This window comes from Ursus maritimus, unplaced genomic scaffold (genome assembly GCF_017311325.1).
Source record: "Ursus maritimus isolate PB19 unplaced genomic scaffold, ASM1731132v1 scaffold_3, whole genome shotgun sequence".
Classification (NCBI taxonomy): Eukaryota; Metazoa; Chordata; class Mammalia; order Carnivora; family Ursidae; genus Ursus; species Ursus maritimus.
In genome coordinates, this window is record NW_024425563.1 from 14,622,040 (window position 1) to 14,641,196 (window position 19,157).

Here is a 19,157-nt window from a genome sequence, read left to right on the forward strand (position 1 = left end):
TAAAGCATCAGTTAATTGAATCTTGTTTTATATTAGAATTCTGGAATAAATGAATCCTTACTAAGCCTACAGTAATGGCAGACTGATGATCTGGGTTTCATGTGCTTATGAATACCAATGCTTAGCTTGTACTGAAGAGCAGAAAACATCTACAAACATACGGTAAAAATTCTTTCATTAGATGTTCCTATTCCACGTCAACAGGAAGCAGTAAAAAGAATACTTTCTGAGACAACACAATTCCACAAATCAACAAAAGTCATGTTTTCAAAAAACATTAGGAACCTAAGAACTAACACATCATAAAATGTTACATATTTTTTAAAAGCTTGTTATGAAGCAGCATATTATGTGAAACCCATTTTCTTGACAAGAATCCAAAAAAGTACCAGGAAAATATAAACAGCGGTGGGATGATGGGGGGGTTTTCTTTTTTGTGTAACTGCCTACAGTGAATACGTATTACTTTTTGGAATGGGGGACAGGGAAGAACAATCTTAAAGAAATCAAACTGGTCATGTGAAGGACGAATCTGACAAGTCTCAGAATACAAGGAATGGCAGAAAGATGTAAACAATGACAGAGAAGATGACATGGAAAGGACAGAGATGAAATATGAGCGATAAAGAGTTCTCAACCCAGGCCAAATGGATCAGAAATGATAATGAAATGCATCCCAGAACAAAATATTCTTGAGCTGAAAAAGCCACCAGGTATAAACTTATAGATAAAACCTAGCCATAATTTGAGAATACTTCAATTTCAAGGAAAAAGAGAAAATCTTACTAGCATTTAGGCAGAGAAAACACAAACAAGGGAACAAAATATTGGAATGGCCTCAGACTTTCCTGTAATCCTCAATACTAAGCAAAGGTCAGCGGAACAGTATTTATAACATTGGAAGGGAGACAGTGACCCAAGAAGTCTATATACTTTAAATGAGACATGACAGAAACTATCTGGTATGCCAGAGCTAAGGCAAAATAGGTTTTGTGTTAGTCTTCTTGAAAAGACTCCCTGAGTGAGGCACACCCACTAACTTTGAGATAAATTTAAATTAAAAACTCACAAATGGGGAAATGGTGGTATAAAAGGATTATCAACAGTAATATAACATAGAGAATTATATATGAGTAACTACAAAATTCATGCAAAATAAAAATTTTATTTGAAAAGACAAATGGCTAAAGGAAAAAAAACCCCATGAATGTATAATCTTGATTAAATAAAAAAAAATCAAAAAGTTGGCAGGAGAAAGGGGACTAGAGAGAGGGAGAAAAGAGACAAGTGAGGGTATGTTACACTCTTAAGTTACTGCTTTGTTCTGGACTTTGACAACGTATCATTTTAAATATGCATTATGTGTTTTTCAAAAATTGCAGAAGTTCGTATGTGCTACTTTACCGGGAAAAAAAAAAAAATTCACATCCCAACAAAAATGTCATCCACCAAGTATCCCCATCACTGTGATATCAACATCAGGAACATCCCTTGGCCATAAGCTGTAATAAGCTATTATGAACCACCTATATACGTGGTTATCTAACGGACTCACAGGAAAGATCACACAATCTTACACTTTATCCCATGAACGTATATAACATACATACCTGCACACTGGCTGTTACCACTGAAGACCCTGAGGCAGAGGATGGTCTATGTGGAGTAGACAACGGTTTAGTAGCACCCTGTGTTCCACTTCCTGTTCCCCCAGAGAGACTAGTCCTATTCGCTCCGCTTGAGTTTAGGTTGCTACCTCTGCTGGCAGGTACATTCACTGCAATTCCACTCAAGCTATTCTTCCCAACAGTTCCAGTGGATGAGGAATTTGTGAGCTTTGAAGGGGCCTGAAGATTTTTTGTGGATGGAAGGCCTGAAGTGCGGTTAGAGGGCAGCAAATTCAAGGTAGGCGACTGTCGGCTGAGGTTTATCCCACTGGGCTGTTTATGGACTGGGTTGTTACCGCTGGAGTGGCTACTCTGGGCTACTAGTGCATTTGGACTGGAAGAGCTTGGGGGTACAGAAGGCTTGGGAGTGGGGTTGGATTTAGAAATAAGTTTAGTTGATACTGAAGGCTTAGCTGACAGAGAGGGCTTGGGTGAGGCAGAAGGCTTAGGTGAGGGCAAGGGTTTAGGAGATGTGGCAGGTTTTGGAGATGCGGCAAGTTTGGGGGATGCAGCCATTGAGAAGGGAGATTTGAAACCCTGCGTGGACATCTGTGACACCATAGCCTTGGCTAAATAGTTACTGGAGGTAGTGGTGCTGGGTACTGTCCTAGAAACCAGGGGGTGGGACCCTTGAGAACCATTTCCAGGTGAGGGAGTAGATAAGGGAAGGCGGTACATAACTGGCTTATCCGAAGTCTTAATAAGCGGGGATGAACAGGCAAGTTGGGGATTATTACTTAATTTCACCACTGGGTTGGTCTGTGATTTACTAATGGTTGCTTGTAATGGAGACACATAGTTTTGTTGGACAGCTGAATGCTGGTGCACCTTTGTTACTTGCGTTAACGAAGAAGCATCCTGGGCCTCTGGTGTTCCCAGAGTATGAGAGGAGGCAGCAACTTGGGCTTGGGAAGAAGAGGACACATGGGTCTGTGAAGAGGAAGAAGCATGAATCTGACTTGACCTCTGCAGTCCTTGTTGAAGCAGCCTGGCTGGCAAAGGTTCCAAGGAAACTTTAGGGTTCTGAATTGAAGAACCAGCAATAAGGCCTGAAGAGATGCCAGTATGAGCTAAATCCTGGGGTTTCTTTGGTACTGGCCCTGTGTGACCAGCAATAAGACTTGATGAATGTGCAGTCTGAGCAGAATCTAGTTTTTTAGGAGCAGCCAGGGGCAACTTACTCATGATACTTGCTAATTTTTCTTCTCTCAGTCCCGGACGAGGTTTTGCAGTTGGCATGCTTATCCGCGAGCCAGCTGGAGGGCCTTTGTTCCCATTGTTGATAACAGCTAAAGCTTCAGAAACAAGATCCAGTGCCGGTGGATGGAAAGAAAGGTCTTCGTCTAGTGAGTCGTCAAGGCAGATCGTCTCCTGGGCTGGCGTAGAGCTAGAGCTGGTCGAGGCCACGGCAGATGTGCTAGAGCTCGTCGAGGGACCGCCAGCTGAAGCCACCAAGGATACAGGGGTTTTCTGGTCCTTTTTGGGACTACACTCCTAGCATAAACAGCATTATATTGGAACAAATTAAAGGATTAATAAACAATTACTGAGTATTAGTTTTTAAAGGACTAAGAATTTCTCACAATGATTAAAATTCTACTGGAAATCTTTAGACTGAAAAAACCAAAATAGTTCTGAAGATAGAGCTCTTGACTGAACTGTCCTCAGAAGCCAAAGCATCTGATACATTGCACACAGCTGCCATACCTTAGTAAGCTCTTCTAAGAAGACTTAAGAGCAAGCCAAAGGAACATTCATTTACTAGTCGCATTATTGGTGAAACCCTCCCTCACCCACCCACCTGCATCAGATCTTCAGATACTATTCCAAATCCACCTGTTCAGGGACTATTCTCTTTTTATTTTCCCTGTACCTAGGAGAAATTGTGCCTTTATCCTAAGACTCTACCCTTCTTCTGTAGTATGGTTTGCTAGGATACTGACCCTCTTTTTCTGCTCCCTTGTATTTCTGCCTCTGTATGCCCTGTCCTATAGCCACCCATAGCCAGTACATAGAGAAATGTACATAGAGTGGTACATCAAACTGGAATTCAATCCAAGCATACTTAAATTATGTCTTCTATTCATTATGGTCATTTGTAATTTATTCAACAAATATTTACTAAATGTCTACTATGAGCAAGGCACTGTACACTAGGAAAACAAGGTTATGGGAATTAAAATTCTGAATACCTAAGAGAATTCTGCCTTTTAAAAAAAATTGTTTCTTAAAATTCAAGGGAGAGAAAAAAGAATTAGAACACAGTTTAAAATATTCAGAAAGCAAAAGAATTAAAAAGTAACCGTTTCAGGGTGCCTGGGACTAATGTACCGGTTGGGCTTCCCACTCTTGGTTTCGGCTCAGGTCCTGATCTCAGGGTGCTGAGATCAGGCCTGCGTGGGGCTCCGAGCTCAGAGCAGAGCTCTCCCTCTCTCTGCCCCTCCCCTCCATCGTGTGTGCTCTCTCTCAAATAAACAAACAAATATCTTTAAAAAAAAAAAAAGCTGTTTCCCTTAAAAGGGAAATACAAAGTATTTGACTCATGTCATTTTTAAGATTAAGAAGAAATTAAACTATTACATAAAAAGCACTTCAAAGTTTTTTTGATTAGTTTCTTATAAACAAACCCAAATAAACCTAAACCCAAAGTCTTGAATTACACATCATTTACAACCACAGCACTTACCTTCACCATAGTGGGGAAAGAATGGAGAGGAAATGTCTTTACCATCACCTTCTAAGGTATTACAGTAAAGAAGCTGTTAAGAAGGCTGTTAAACTCTAACTCCCGCAGCAATTTTTCTAAGCTGTTATTCTAAAAGCCCTGATTGAAAACTCCACTGCCTCTCAAAATTCTGTAGTTTAATTGCATTAAGGTCAAATTGTCTGTTAAGATGAATGGGTAATACAGATGAGACACGTTTGCTTTGGCATGATTAGTGAAAATACCATTTTTATATAAAAAAAAGTACAGAAACTGAGGGTGGGGGAATGTATTGGAATAATAATGGTAGCATTACCAATATAAAACTGCTTTTTAAAGCAACTTTTTTTTAAAGAATAAACTGGTTTCATTTTTTACTTACTGTTTACTTACTTACCTATTTATTTATTTATTTATTTAAAGTTCTAGGCCCAATGTGGGGCTTGAACTCACAACCCTGAGATCAAGAATCATATCCTCTTCTCACTGAGCCAGCCAGGTGCCCCTAAATTAATTTTTTCTTTTAGAAGGATGTTAATCCACCCATCAGAATACTATATAAATTTATACTAGCAGAGATAATTGTCCAGGGTATATATTTGAGTCTAAAATGCAGGTCATCCCATTTATAAAATGCTATTTCAATCTGAATAAATGAACAGCTGTTTGGATGGATTGAAGGAACGGTGGTAAGGACAGAGATCCAGAAGAAGGGGATGGTGGGTGTGTACCAGAAAGGAAGAGCTTTTTTTCCTGGATACTTTTACTTTTCTCCTTCTTACTTTTCCGTATTTGCATTTTCTACTGTACTTCCTTATATTACCTTTATAACTAGGTAGTTGAGGGGTGGTAGGGTAGGAAAAACACAAATCAGCAATATAGTTTTTCCATTTGGGGAAAAGGAAACAGTAACTTAATCACAAAGACAAAAACAAAATAGGTAATTCCCCTATACCATCCTTGTCATTATTAGAATTCTGATAAATTTAATCATATGCTTGAATAAATGTATCAAAATTTAACCAACACTTTATGGCGAGTATTAGGAGTTTAAAAAAAGTGTCAAAGCAAAACATGAACTCAACAGATGTGATGAAATACTGGCTCAATATTATCTGGATTAGAAGACAAATGACGTAGGAAAGAAAAAGAGAACTATTTACCCTGTATTCAAAGAGCGTCTAATACCTAAAGTTAAGAAGGCCACAGAGTAACAAATACTGACCTTCTGGCCATAGTCTCTTAAACCGAGAAACTCATCTATTCAGAGAGATGAAGGCTATGGGGAAAGTCTAAAACCTAAAGGGTGTGGGCTTTCTTTACAATTTTACTTTCAAGTAATTACAATTTTCACTTCTATAGGTTACACGTGGTTCTTTTTCAACTCTGCTTTGTCTATTTTGGTATTTTTTATCCCTTCTTCTCCTTCTTTAAATATTAAACAAGTTGAATTCCTTTATGTTCTAAACCCGATAAATCCATCACTTGCCCTTCTCAGGGACCCAATTCTGTCGGATGTTTCTGCTGACTCTCACTTATAGTAACTTATTTCCTTACGTATTCTGTGTTTTCACATTTTTAAGCTCATGTTTGATACAGTATATGTCTGGTAAGCCTTTGGGGCCTGGGATAAAACTGCATTATTCCAGAAAGAATTTGATTTGCCATTTGCCCTGGGTTAATAACTAATCTAATACCTTTAAGTTATTTTCAAAGCTTAAGGATTTCCCAGATCTTATAGGCAGTGTAAATTAAACTCCTAAACCAGGGAAAATTCCCAGGAAGGACTTCCTTCCCCTAATCTAGAACTCAGGCCAAGACACCCAAGTTTCTTAATCTTTCTGCTGCTGAGTGGATTTCTTTTCTAGTCCTTTCTTTTACTAAAGATGTTATCCTTTGAAAGTCCCAGGTTTATGCAGAGTTTCAGTCTAATTCCTAACCTATTTAAGGCTAAGAAACCCCTATATGCTGTGGTCTGAGAAGAAATTAAAAAATAAACCATAAAGTGATGGATGAAAATCAGCAAATGCACCAAAAGGCAACCAAAGTTTCAGTGACAGACTAACACTCTGGCAGCTGCTTCTTTGTTTTGGGCTTTAGGGATTTCTCAATCTCAACTATGTTTTAAAGGATATTTGTTCCATTTTACAGAATACTTCTTATATTAGGTTAAATCTTACAATTTAATTCTTTGAAATACATTGGTTCTAGGATTTTTACAAAGTTTAAAAACACTCTTCTTAAAAGTATGGTACCTATCCACCTATGCCAAATAAATATATCCTTTGCATCTTAAGAATGTATTTCGACATTCCCCAATTATGACTAATTAAAGATTTGGTTCAATACTTACCTTCACTTTGGGTTTAGGTGCAGGAATCACCTTTTTCTTTGCCCTAAGACAAAAGATACAAAAGGAGAACATTTCAGTAGCAGTTAGGTTGCCATTAGGAAATTATAACATAATCTTGTCATTACATGGGTAAGTAACTTCTTACGCTATTTGGAAAACTCTATGAAGGAAGGAACTACATGTAAGTGCTCAGTTTATATGTGAATATATAGTAATATTTCCTCCAATTTCGATCAATAGGAAGAAAGGCCAAACCATTAGTGAAATATCAACTGTAGATAAAGGTTTTTAAAAAAATTAAATGTAAATACTCAAAATTTAAAAAAAAAAAACAAACCTCAAGATAGGGTACCAAAGCTGCCTAAGGAGATTCACTTCAAAGAACTGCTAAGAATTTATAATTATTTATAAGAAAACAGAACCTCAAGAAACTTTCAGCTCAAACCATAATTTGAGGAGAACCATTGCCAACAAGTTGTAAATGAGATATCCTTTTAAAAACAAAACAAATCCTTGTTTTTTAAAAAAAACTATTTTAGTATAAAAATTCAAATAAAAAATGTCAAAATGACAGGAAAAAAGGCAAGAAAAATGCTATGGAATCTTGAGACCTTTCGGAACCAGTGTGAAAAAGTTTGAAGACTAAAAAAATCTTATGGGTTCCATAATAAAAGTACTCAAATGTCTATTGAATAATTAAAGGGTTAACAAGCCAAAATTCCTCACAGTGAGTATTTCTACTTCACTCAGTTGAAATGTCATCCATTAAATTAACAAATATCTTGATTAAAACTGTCAATCTACAACTTCATTAAGGCAACAGTCATTTTCAAAATTTTTTGGATAAAAACCACTGGGGCAAAAGATGTCCAGGCCCACATATCCACAGATTCCACTTTCTTTTTTTTTTTTTCTTTTTTTTTTTTGAAGATTTTATTTATTTATTTGACAGAGAGAGAGAGACAGCCAGCGAGAGAGGGAACACAAGCAGGGGGAGTGGGAGAGGAAGAAGCAGGCTCCCAGCAGAGGAGTCTGACGCGGGGCTCAATCCCAGGATCCCGGGATCACGCCCTGAGCTGAAGGCACCCCTCCACTTTCTGATACAAAACACAAGTTAGTCATAAAGCTACTAAAAAAAAAAAAAACAAAACACCTGGGGAACCTCTTCCCTATGTAAACATCTACTTTAGGTTTAAAGGAATTATTTATACCTGAATTGTAACACATATGTGATTTTATAACTATGGGGAAATTAAAGGCCAGAAATATTACTGGCACCAATACATATGTATCGCCTGTCCCAGGGTAACTAAACCACCAGCAATAAACAAGAGCAAGAAAGCAAGAACTGAAAACCACAACCAGCTCAATGCAACTCTGACAGTATACTAACAAAGTATCCTTCCTAAGAGTTGTACAAATTTCCATTATAACTGTATACAAGAAGACGGAGAGTTTTGTAAGGCTACCCAGTTGTTAACCAGATCTCTAAGAATACTGAATTACAGTGAACCATAAATTCTCAGTAACTTGCTAATTAATATTTTATTAACTATTACTATACTTCTGTGCTACAGAGAAATAGCCCTAAGTTGTAGGTGAAAATGAAATTCTTGAAGTCGACCAGTATTCACCCAAAAAATATAACCACAAAAACCCCAGCATTTTACTACTGCCCATCAGGTTAAGAGACCTTTTTTTAGTAATCACATCACTAAGGAATACCCCATTTTGAAGAGAAGGGAAGGAAATGAAGAATAGGTTAATTTTGTGGAATAAAACACTCTGTGAGACAAGGTAGGGTAGGTATGTATACGAAACCATCTTGGAATGCACAAGGCTATAGGTTAGCTACGCTGATGGTCGCTAAGAGGGAAAGAAAAAGGACACCAAAGAACTGGAGGGAAGAAGGCCCAGGGACAAAGGAAACCATCTTACATGGCTCCTAACTACCAAATCTCAGGCCAGCACACATTCAGGTTTTTGGAGACTAGCCTGAGAACTATTTAACAGATAAATGTGTTCCCAGGTCTACACAAACAGTAAAAATGATTTTTTTTTAAAAGGCAGTAGTAAAATGAGAGATTGTCTAAATGTATGTTTAAGTACTATTTCACCTAGCATTTAATAAATAGCACTTTTGTTTACTAAAGCACATAATGTGAACAAAAATAAATGAAGAAATCTAGAGTCTGTTTTACTCACGGAGCAGAAGTAAGATGATTATGTACACTCCGGCTTTCCTTAAAAAGCATTCTGCAAAAGTTAAAAAGACATGATTATTTTTGTGTAACAGATAATGATAGCCACTTTCTCGTTTTAGTTGCATGGTTTTCAACAGTCTATTACTTGCTTATTTATCAAATGAAAGTTACTATGGCACAGAGTAAATTCGATAATCTATTTTATGGCGAGTTTCACAGCACATTTATTTATTTAAATCTTTAACAGATCAACAGGTGTTAAGACAGAACACTTTAGGATGACAGAGATAGCCAAGTCTATTAATTTTAACATTCTTAACTCTTTAAACTTTAAACTGGGCTACTCTTAATTTTTGAGATACCACTCTACATTGACTATTTTCAACAGAACCTAGGGTTGGGATCTCTTTTTCTACACTCTTTTGTATTCAGTTCCTTATCTTCACGATACCCATGTGAAGCTCCCCTCCCAAAGTTCACAACCATCTTCTCCTCCTCCCATTTCTCTATGAGCGAATTCAGGTGCAAAATAGAAAAACTGGTTGGCAAAAAAAAAACCAAAACAAAACAAAAAACACCCTTTATGTGTATCTGTGTATCTCCATGTCCACGTGACTAACTGCTTTGTCTTTTAAGTGCTTGAAGTTTTCAAGGCAGAGATCATCTGAGATGACTAGGTTCTTAGCAAAATGAATGTCATAGGTGTGTGTGTGTGTGTATATATATATATGTATCTTTAATAAGAGCGATAATAAGAAAGTAAAGTAAAATCTAGGATGTCACATTTCTTACCTTGCCTGCATCCAGCCCTTAGGCCACAATGGTTTCACCTCTGTCTCCATAAAGGATTTAAGATAATCCTCAGCGGACTGGCTTTTATTTGGCTCTAACTCATAGCATCCCAATTTGATCTCAACAAGGTTACATAACAAAGTTCTAAACAGATTAAAAATATATATTTATATATAAATCTGACTGCAAAATTGTGGAAAATTAAGCTTGAAACAGATTTTTTTAAAAGCACATAAATCTGACAGCAATAATAAAGATTATCTTAAGAATTCAGAAGATGACATGAAGATAAATCATTTCTAACACACATCACTCATTGCATGGCAGCCAAATCCCCAATATGAAACAATTTCCTTTGATACCTTTCATCTAGGCACCAAAGACTGAAAGGGATAGTCCTATAGCCGAACTTTCAACTTAGGGTACAGAAATACTGGTAAAAAAGATGACTGATTACACAAGTATATGGAGTACTTCACCTTCTGAAACCAGTATGACTTACTTACTTATTAGAAGATCAGCTTATAAAAAGTAGGATATAAAATAAAAGTGAGAGCACTCTAAGAATATCAGGATCAAATCAATATTCCTTTGAATGAATTTTTCCTACATACTAATCTTTGGTTGCTTCCAATCTACTCTTCCATTTACTGTATATTCTTTTTATTAGAAACCTTAGTTCTGCATTATCTATTTGGTTAAAAGTGAAGCCTTTGGTTAAATTTTACCTGATGGTGTCATTCCAGTGGAATTTCTTTCTTGGTCCTATGACACGTTTCCCTGGTTTCTCATCATCATCTTCCTCGGATCCATTTTTTTCTCGTTCTTCATCTGTTTGCAGCCTAAAAATGAAAAAGATTTCATGAAGCAGAGTTTTTGTTTGTTTGTTTGTTTTTTAAAGATTTTATTTATTTGTCAGAGAAAGAGAGAGAGCATGCGCACACAAGCAGGGGGAGCAGCAGGCAGAACAGACATGGGGAGAAGTAGCCTCCCCGCTGAGCAAGGGGCCCGACCCGGGACTCGATCCCAGGACCCTGGGATCATGACCTGAGCCGAAGGCAGTACCTTAACTGACTGAGCGACCCAGATGCCCCATGAAGCAGAGTTTTAACCCAACAGTGCCCATGATATGCTCCAGAGACACTTGTTAAATTGCTTGACTGAATGTTAACTCAAAAGGGAAAGTAAATGGGAATTCTACCTTTATACATAACACTTTGAAATGCGCTATAAATTGGTTTGGTAAATAAGATCTTCAAATTGTAACATAAGGCTATGAATACTTATCTTTCAGTTCAGAAAATATTTGTGTCCAACTTCAGTCAGTCAAATTGGTTGATGTGTGAAAGGTCTGACCAGTGCCAGCTCTTGCTTTGATCACAGCCATACACTAAATCAAGAGACCTTTTGCTTTTGACACCAAAGCAATTGAATATTGTGTCATTTAGAAAATACTCGACTACACCATTTCAGTGGTATACGCGGATTTTTACTTGGTGATAACGTCTACAACATAAGACCAATCCTTAAGAGCTAAAAATATTTCTCAAATGCAAAAGCCGGTCCAAATAGAAGAGGTACATACTTGGCACACTTAGCTTGACTACGAGCTTGGCAGTCCTCCTGGTATTTAAATAGCTGTTCAGGCATCACGTTACTAACAGCCAGTTTCAGTTTTTGCAGAGGTTCTCTTAAACGATCATCCTGAGGAAAAAATATACTAAAAGTTTTTTAAAACATATTTACAATAATTAAAGCAGATCCACAAAAGACACTGATTATGGATCTGAAATGTAAACATATATTTTTAAAATGTAAACATATTTAAATGTGGACATTTCTTTTACCACACTGACTTTTCATAATACACACTGGATATAAAAGTAGGATGACCATACTTCCTAGGCAGCCAACGAGAATCCCAGTTTTTGCTTGTTACCCCAGCATAATTAATAGTGTTCCTTACATTTAAAAAAGAAAAAAAAATTTTTTTTATTTGAGTTTAACTGACACACAATGTATTCCTTTACATTCTTAAAAACACCCTGGCCAACAAATTATATGGACACTTTAAGATTAAATAAAGAAGAAAATCTACACTGTGCAGACTACTACTGATTGATCCCCATTATGATGGGGAACCAGTACCACAAGAGGAGATACTGCTTTTCTACACTGGAACATAGGATTTGGTCTGGGTGACTACCAACAGGATGCTGACATCCTACTCTTTCCTTTATTGTTACTAATTGCGACTTATGATGCAAGTAAAAATGCAAAGTCAAGGCCAAAGAGAAAGAGGAAAATTGAAGACTCTTACTATTTTCATACATACCAATTAATAAATATTACTATACATATGACGGTGTGTGCTATAAAAATTCCATTAAAAAATGTGAACATCTAAATATCATGGTTCATAGATGATCACTTCTTAATTATGTAGCTGAGACTGTCTGGGAACAACCCAAATATCCATCAACAGTAAAATGAATAAATTAATTGGGATATATTTATAGAATGGAACACTGCACACACTGTACAGCAAATGTACTCCAAAAATGGAGCTCACAACATGCAAAGACACAGATAAATCTGAGGTACATAATGTTCAGTGTAAAAAAGCAAGCTGCAGATGAAAAGTATGGAGACAGTATGACTCCATTTATACAAAGCTCAAGAATGCAAATCAAACGATATAATATTTAGGGATTAAAAGTGTACATGATAAAACCATATAAAGAAAAGCAAGGGCTAAGATAAACATCTTCTTCTATAGCATACAGGGATATTAAATAACTTCAAACATCAAATCTGAAATGTTCCTTAGAAAATATCTTATAATGTATAAAAAGTTGCTCTCCTGCCTCTAGATCCTTTTTTACTGGTACCCATTTCTGTCATCTGAATATATGGTGGTAAGCTCCAACTGTCAATGTCTGAAGGAGCCCTCAGGCACAGACACAAAATCTGTGACCTCATGTAAATTTTATTTATTTCACTGCTTTCAACTGAGAAAAAATTCTCAATTAAAAAAAATTTTTTTTTGAGAGAAAGAAAGTGTGTGTGTGTGCACACATGTGGGGAGTTGGGGAGAGGCAGAGGGAAAGGGAGAAAGAGAATCTCAAGCAGGTTCCATGCCCAGTGCAGAGCCCGACAAAGGGCTCAATCTCACAACCCTGATCCCTAAATAAGCCAAAACCAAGAGTCAGAACTGTTTTATTAACAGTAGTGTAATACCTACAATAAATAATTCTATGTCTCTCAGATCACATAACTAGTGGTCCAGGGCACCACATTCATTCCCCATTAGAGCCATGGGGGGCCTTGGACAACCATGTTATGCTATGTGACTCCCAACCTCTGGCCAGAAAAATCTTGGTTGACCCAAGATAGTATAATCAGATTTTCTGACCCAAGAACTTGGATTGGGATGAGAGGGCTAAGTCAGTCTGTGTGTGTGTCTTTTCCATAATATAAAACCTTGAGAATAAAGTAATCTTATTTTCAGATGCACATAAAAGGATAAAAATGAGACATGGGGAGATGGGTAGAGAAAAACAAGAGTTAAACCAAATTATCAGTTCCCATCCCTTCCTGGCAATATTTTTAATATCATGAAATACCTTTATTAATAGAAAAAATATATATCCTCTTTTGTCTTAAACAGCACTTAAGTCCTTTTTCATTACTTGCAAGTTATAAATATTTTAAAAATATATAATCAAATAAATCATTAAGGGAAGAGTAATCAGGACAGTGAAGGTACTAAAAACCATATTACATGAAGTGAAGAAGGGGACATAGTACAGACTTTCAAAAACATTTCTGAAAGCTGTGAAGGTGACAAATGATTAGATTTATGAATGGACTCAAAGGCAGAATTAGGACCAATGGGGTGGAAAGCCCCTGGATTTGTCTCAGGGCATGGAAGAATTTTCTGATATTACGATGAAATATGTTTCTGACCAATGGAAGCATTCAAACTTGGATAATTACTTAGTGGGGTTGTAGGGGAGGAGAATCGAACAAAATATGGATGATTACACCAAAAAATCTCTAAGTTTACATGTAATCCTGTGATTCTTTCCCATGGTTTGTGTAATGGAGGTATGAACCTATCTGCATAGACCCACTTCAGTAATAAAAAAACTGAGTTATAAATCTTCAGATATTTGTGGAGGGCAAAGCTGTGTCAGCTGTGGAACTGAAGTTAATTTACCAATCGAGCAATCTATGCCTTAGAAAACATTCTCATCTAGACTTACCAACTGTTGAAAAGTTTTTTTGAAGAGATCCAATGTGCCTTTGATAACTCCTATAGTTATTCAATACATACAATAAGACTACAAAGCAACTAATATGCAAAAGCCCCAAATAGAAACCAGTATCTTTACAGGTGACAGGGCCTCAGATATGGATTATCATTCCTCGTCTTACCTGGACATTGAGATGTAACTTCTTTAGACGTTTTACCAGTGTTTCTTTATTGCATGGCACAAAAGCTTCAAGATGGGAGTAGACACCACTACGAATGACAGGGCCTAGTTCCTGTAGCTGTAACTCAATGCTGAACAAAAACAACAACAATTAAATAGTATAGAATTCCTTTTAGGCACCAACACAACCAAGGAGGCAAAGGCAGTGACTCCTCTCTCGTTTTATCTTTCCATGATTTCCTAGACAGTATTTTTCAAGGAGAAAATATAGAGAGAATTTATATAACCATAAATAAACTGAATAATTTTTTTTTAAAGATTTTATTTATTTATTCGACAGAGATAGAGACAGCCAGTGAGAGAGGGAACACAAGCAGGGGGAGTGGGAGAGGAAGAAGCAGGCTCATAGCGGAGGAGCCTGACGTGGGGCTCGATCCCAGAACGCTGGGATCACGCCCTGAGCCGAAGGCAGACACCTAACCGCTGTGCCACCCAGGCACCCCTGGTGAATAATTTTTTGATGAACAGGGGCAAAGTCTACATTTTTGGGTAAAGCACAGGAACTCTATTATTAACCAAAAGCTCATTTCCTCAGAGGGATATTCATATCCTTTCTCCCCCAATGCAATTGCTAAGCTAGAGAGTTACATAGTTTCAGTGAGTATAGAATATTTTTTCCTCAGAGGTGTTTGAAAAAATTGCAGATTTGGAAGAGGTGAAGCCCTTCTGGCTACACATACAGACTGTTTCATCCATCTTTGTCTCCCTTATTGTGCCTTCATTGCACAAACTATTCCAATTCTTCAGTTCCTGTTTCCATTTGTAAATTAGTTTTTTAGACCAAAAATAAATCGTTAAATAGGTATTTAACTTAATATTTAAAAAAAAAAAGGAAAAGAGTTTTAACAGCTGCCATATTCTCAGCCAGACAAGTCTACTAATAAATAACTGAGGTTTCTTCCAAGATGGAAGACACTAAATCTGGCAGCTGCTATTGTAGAAGGATAGGAACAGATGTTAATTTGAAGGCCAAGACCAAACTGGGGCTCTTGGCAACAAACTATGTTCAAATCATCACATTCTATTATAGGAGAAGGTGCAGATAGATTTAATAAATAATTTTCACAAATATAAGATGAAGCCAAAGATTCAATTAACAGCTTTTGGGGAAGAAAAGAAACACTCCCCATATCAAATATATACCTCACTTATAAGATACACTGCAATTTCAGAAACAACAAAATGTAGAAAACTATGCTCTTAGCACTGGCAATAAAAATCCTTGGTATTAGAGAAGTCAGACATGTATATAAATGGAGAAATGTTTAGAATCTATAAGAACCAGAAGGTCAAATGCAGAGGATCATATGGGAAACAATCACTATTGTCATGAGTTTTGTGTATAAACATCTGGTTAAATAATATTATGTGTGGATCTTTATTAAAAGTCTATAGACTCTGGGCAGGAGGCTTTCTAGGCTTGCCCTGTTATTAAAGATTGGTTGAGGCTGAAAATAAAATAGAAACGCTAAGTAGTAAGAGATTCCAAGTAAGAACAGAGTGACTCCATGACATACTTCTAAAAATCAGTGGTTTCCAAAGAGGGAGGAAACTCAAAAACACAAAGAGCTGACTCCCTGCTCCTAAGCCAATACTAAGTAAAAATTAGAGAAACATCTTAATCCTAAAGGTTAAGGATCATATCAGTCTATCACAGATATATACAAATTCCTACCTCACACATTTAATTTTTTTTCCCTAAGAATTCCAATCTTCTAAGGCCTAAGAAGTACCTAAAACACATGGTAACGAAAAGTCTGAATTTCAGTTATTTTCACATTTCAGAGAAATAAAGCTTCCCCTAAAGCAACAAACGTTCCCTGAGCCTGCCTCCTTCTATCCACCAGGTTCTTTTGCTTCTCCAAGTGAAGTCTACCCCCAGAGCAGATATCCATGCATGAAAATTACAATGGGTGGCTCTCAAACCTCTGATAATAAATTATGACCATGCAATCACTACAGGTTCTAAATGGATAAAAATATACTGGGACCATCTGCTGATAATGCATTAGACGACAAACACCGGGTTTTGTGAGTAAATAAGCTTGAAACCCACTATTATAGTCCTATCTTTACAAGGCTCTCATTTGCCTCTGAAGCAGCCTCCAAGAAACACAACGTAGGAATCCCTCGCTGAAGCAATGGTCAACTTTATAAACAAGATTCTTCTGGCTCAGGAATACTTAGTCTTACCTGTATTTTCACAGAATTCTAGAAACAAGTCATTTCCCCACAGTTGATACATGACATATCTTCCTATACCATCAACTACCTCTTTTTATTTTTTTTATTTATTATTTTTTTAAAGTAAGCTCTACACCCAATGTGGGGCTTGAACTCATGACCCCGAGATCAAGAGTCACATGCTCTACCCACTGAGCCAACCAGGCACCTTTCTCCCTCTTTTTAAAAAACAGAATATAGGGGCACCTGGGTAGTTCAATTGATTAAGTGTCTGCCTTCAGCTCGCGTCATGATCTCAGGATCCTGGGTTAGAGCTCCATGTTGGGATCCCTGCTCAGTGAGAAGTCTGCTTGTCCCTCTCCCTCTGTCCCTCCCCCTGCACTCATGCCCTGTCTCTCAAATAAATACGCAAAATCTTAAAAAAAAAAAAAAACCCAGAATATACATCTCATTCAATCAGTGTGAAAACACTAGTAAAAGAAAAATGACTAAGTCCAAGTGAATTCTGGAATCTTCCTGATTTCCTGAATTTTTCCTCAAGTATTCCAGATATCTCACCAATACTGTCCACATAACAGAACCACTGGAAACTAGTAAGTGAAGAAAGACTCAGGGAGCAGTAACCCAAGCGCAAAACCCAAAATAGCTCTTATTTTATAGCAAGAATTCAAAAGCCTGCTGATGTGTTGACTGATGATACACAAGAGGGATGTAAATCCCTCCTGTCCCTAAACAACTTTAGAGCATTTGCTGAACACAACTCAGGTTGGATTGGGATCACAGGCAAAGAGTATCAAGGCTTTGTTAGCAATGTATGCCCGAGGGAAAGGAGGAAATAGGGGAAGAGACCAAGCTGGCAAGTTGTATATTTGCTGAACCAAGTCAAATTCAATTAAGCAAAAAGAAAAAGTGTTCCTATTCCAACAAACTCACGACCTCTTTCTGCCCAGCATAAGGAAGCAGTGGTGAGGCAGAGCCAATACACCTGGATAATTTCATAGGAATTTACTACCCAAAATAATCATGTACCATGTGTCCTTAGATTAACTCAGTCCAGAGAAACAAGGGATGTTTGTTTAGGAAAGTAGAAACAGAGGCCAGGGGCATAAATAAGTGATTAAAATGGAAAAAATTAAACTCTGAACACTACGACTTTACAGAACTGGAAGCACACTCTGTGAAATAAAAAATAGACGGGTTCCAACAAAACTAGAGGATTTAAAGTAGACATAGGGAGGATTAAGGAAAGTCTGTCGGTGGGGCGAGGGTGCCTAGCTGGCTCAGCTGGAGGAGCACGCAACTCTTGATTTCAGGGTCATGAGTTCAAGCCTCACATTGGGAATGGGGCCTACTTTTAAATAAATACATTTAAAAATAAAAACTTTTTTTTTAAAGTGGGGAGGGGCAACTGGCCAGCTCAGTCAGTAGAGCACGTGACTCTTGATTTTGGGGTCATGAGTTTGATCCCCATGCTGGGTGTAGAGATCACTTAAAAAAAAAAAAAAAAAAAAAAAAACTTAAAAACAAAAACAAAAAAAAAGAGAGAAGCCTGTTAATGGAATGCTGATATTCTGCTTATCTGAGATGGTATGTCCCAAGGATGGTCCTTTCTTTCTCTCAGGGGAGAAAAAGCCAGTCCCTCTTTACAGAAGAGTAAAATTAAAAAGCACTGTCTCAGTCATAGGAAAAGGACCTGATCCAGTAAACTTAGGCTCTCGAGCAGAAAGAAAAAGCAGCCAGGCAGATTCCTGATTAGGGAATCTGGGACAGCTCTGGTGAGTAATGGTTACACTGTTTATTGAATCTGGGGTGTAAAAGGAGCTGAAGCAGGCAGGAAGCATTTGCCTCGCTTCCAGGCAGACAGAACCAACCTGAAAATCCCTGGCAAAAAATAAAGAATAGGAACAAGAAACTCCGCTGTCCCCATACCAGTAGCATACTAGTTCATATGTTTCATGGGTCCACAGGGGACCAAAAAGATTTTTAAGTACTCCGGAGAAAGAGAGACTGCACTTAACTAAAACAGTTATCAAGGGGAAAAAAACAAAAAAAGAAAATAGTTATCAAAGCAAACCAAGCCATCATCCTTTGTATCTTATGGGAAACTACCTCCCAATACATATTTAAAAGACAGGACTCACACACAGTATTGGAAACACTGCTTGTTTCTTTGTATATAATACTACCAAGCCACCAAGAGCAGGCACACATTATTTCCGTGTGAAAGGAGTAAAATCTGCTGCTTTCTCCAGGATTGCTTCTTTTACCCACTTCTGCTTGCAGCCAAATATACACTTCACTTCTAAAACCAATGGTCAAAATTTACAAGCCAACAGGTTTACAAAGACAGTTTGCTAGATCACAATCTTAGAACCTGCAGCTTCCTTAGTAGTCAGCTAAGAGTAAAAACTGTCACTAATTTAAATACAATCTGTATCCCATCTCAGCCTTCAGCCTCCCCTTCCCATTCTTCCTTATGTCTTCTCCACACTGCCTCTCTCCCACCTCACAACCAGAATTTCTTCATTGAACTATACTTTCCATTTGGCTATAAATGTTTGTATGAATTATAATTAACCTTGCTAGACACCAGTGGAATTATTTTTCCCAAATCTGAATGAAAATAGAAGGAAAATTATACCAAATTTAATATGAATACTCAGAGCTGTTCCAGAAAGACATTTTCATATAAAGTGACAAAAAAATACATTTAAATCTAAAATAATATTCAACTTGTAAAGTTGTAACCAACTA

General features: G+C 37.3%; 1 protein-coding gene across 2 annotated transcripts in view; it reads right to left on the reverse strand.

Annotated features, from left to right (window-relative positions):
* UBN2 (ubinuclein 2) overlaps positions 1–19,157 on the reverse strand; it is a 67,822-nt gene that overhangs the window by 7,925 nt on the left and 40,740 nt on the right. For both annotated transcript variants that reach the window (XM_040643951.1, XM_040643950.1), the window contains exons 8-14: positions 14,161–14,290; positions 11,306–11,424; positions 10,449–10,562; positions 9,721–9,864; positions 8,930–8,980; positions 6,725–6,767; positions 1,611–3,161 (exon numbers count right to left, since the gene is read on the reverse strand). In XM_040643951.1, the coding sequence (XP_040499885.1) occupies positions 1,611–3,161; positions 6,725–6,767; positions 8,930–8,980; positions 9,721–9,864; positions 10,449–10,562; positions 11,306–11,424; positions 14,161–14,290 (2,152 nt within the window). The remainder of the gene's footprint in view (positions 1–1,610; positions 3,162–6,724; positions 6,768–8,929; positions 8,981–9,720; positions 9,865–10,448; positions 10,563–11,305; positions 11,425–14,160; positions 14,291–19,157) is intronic.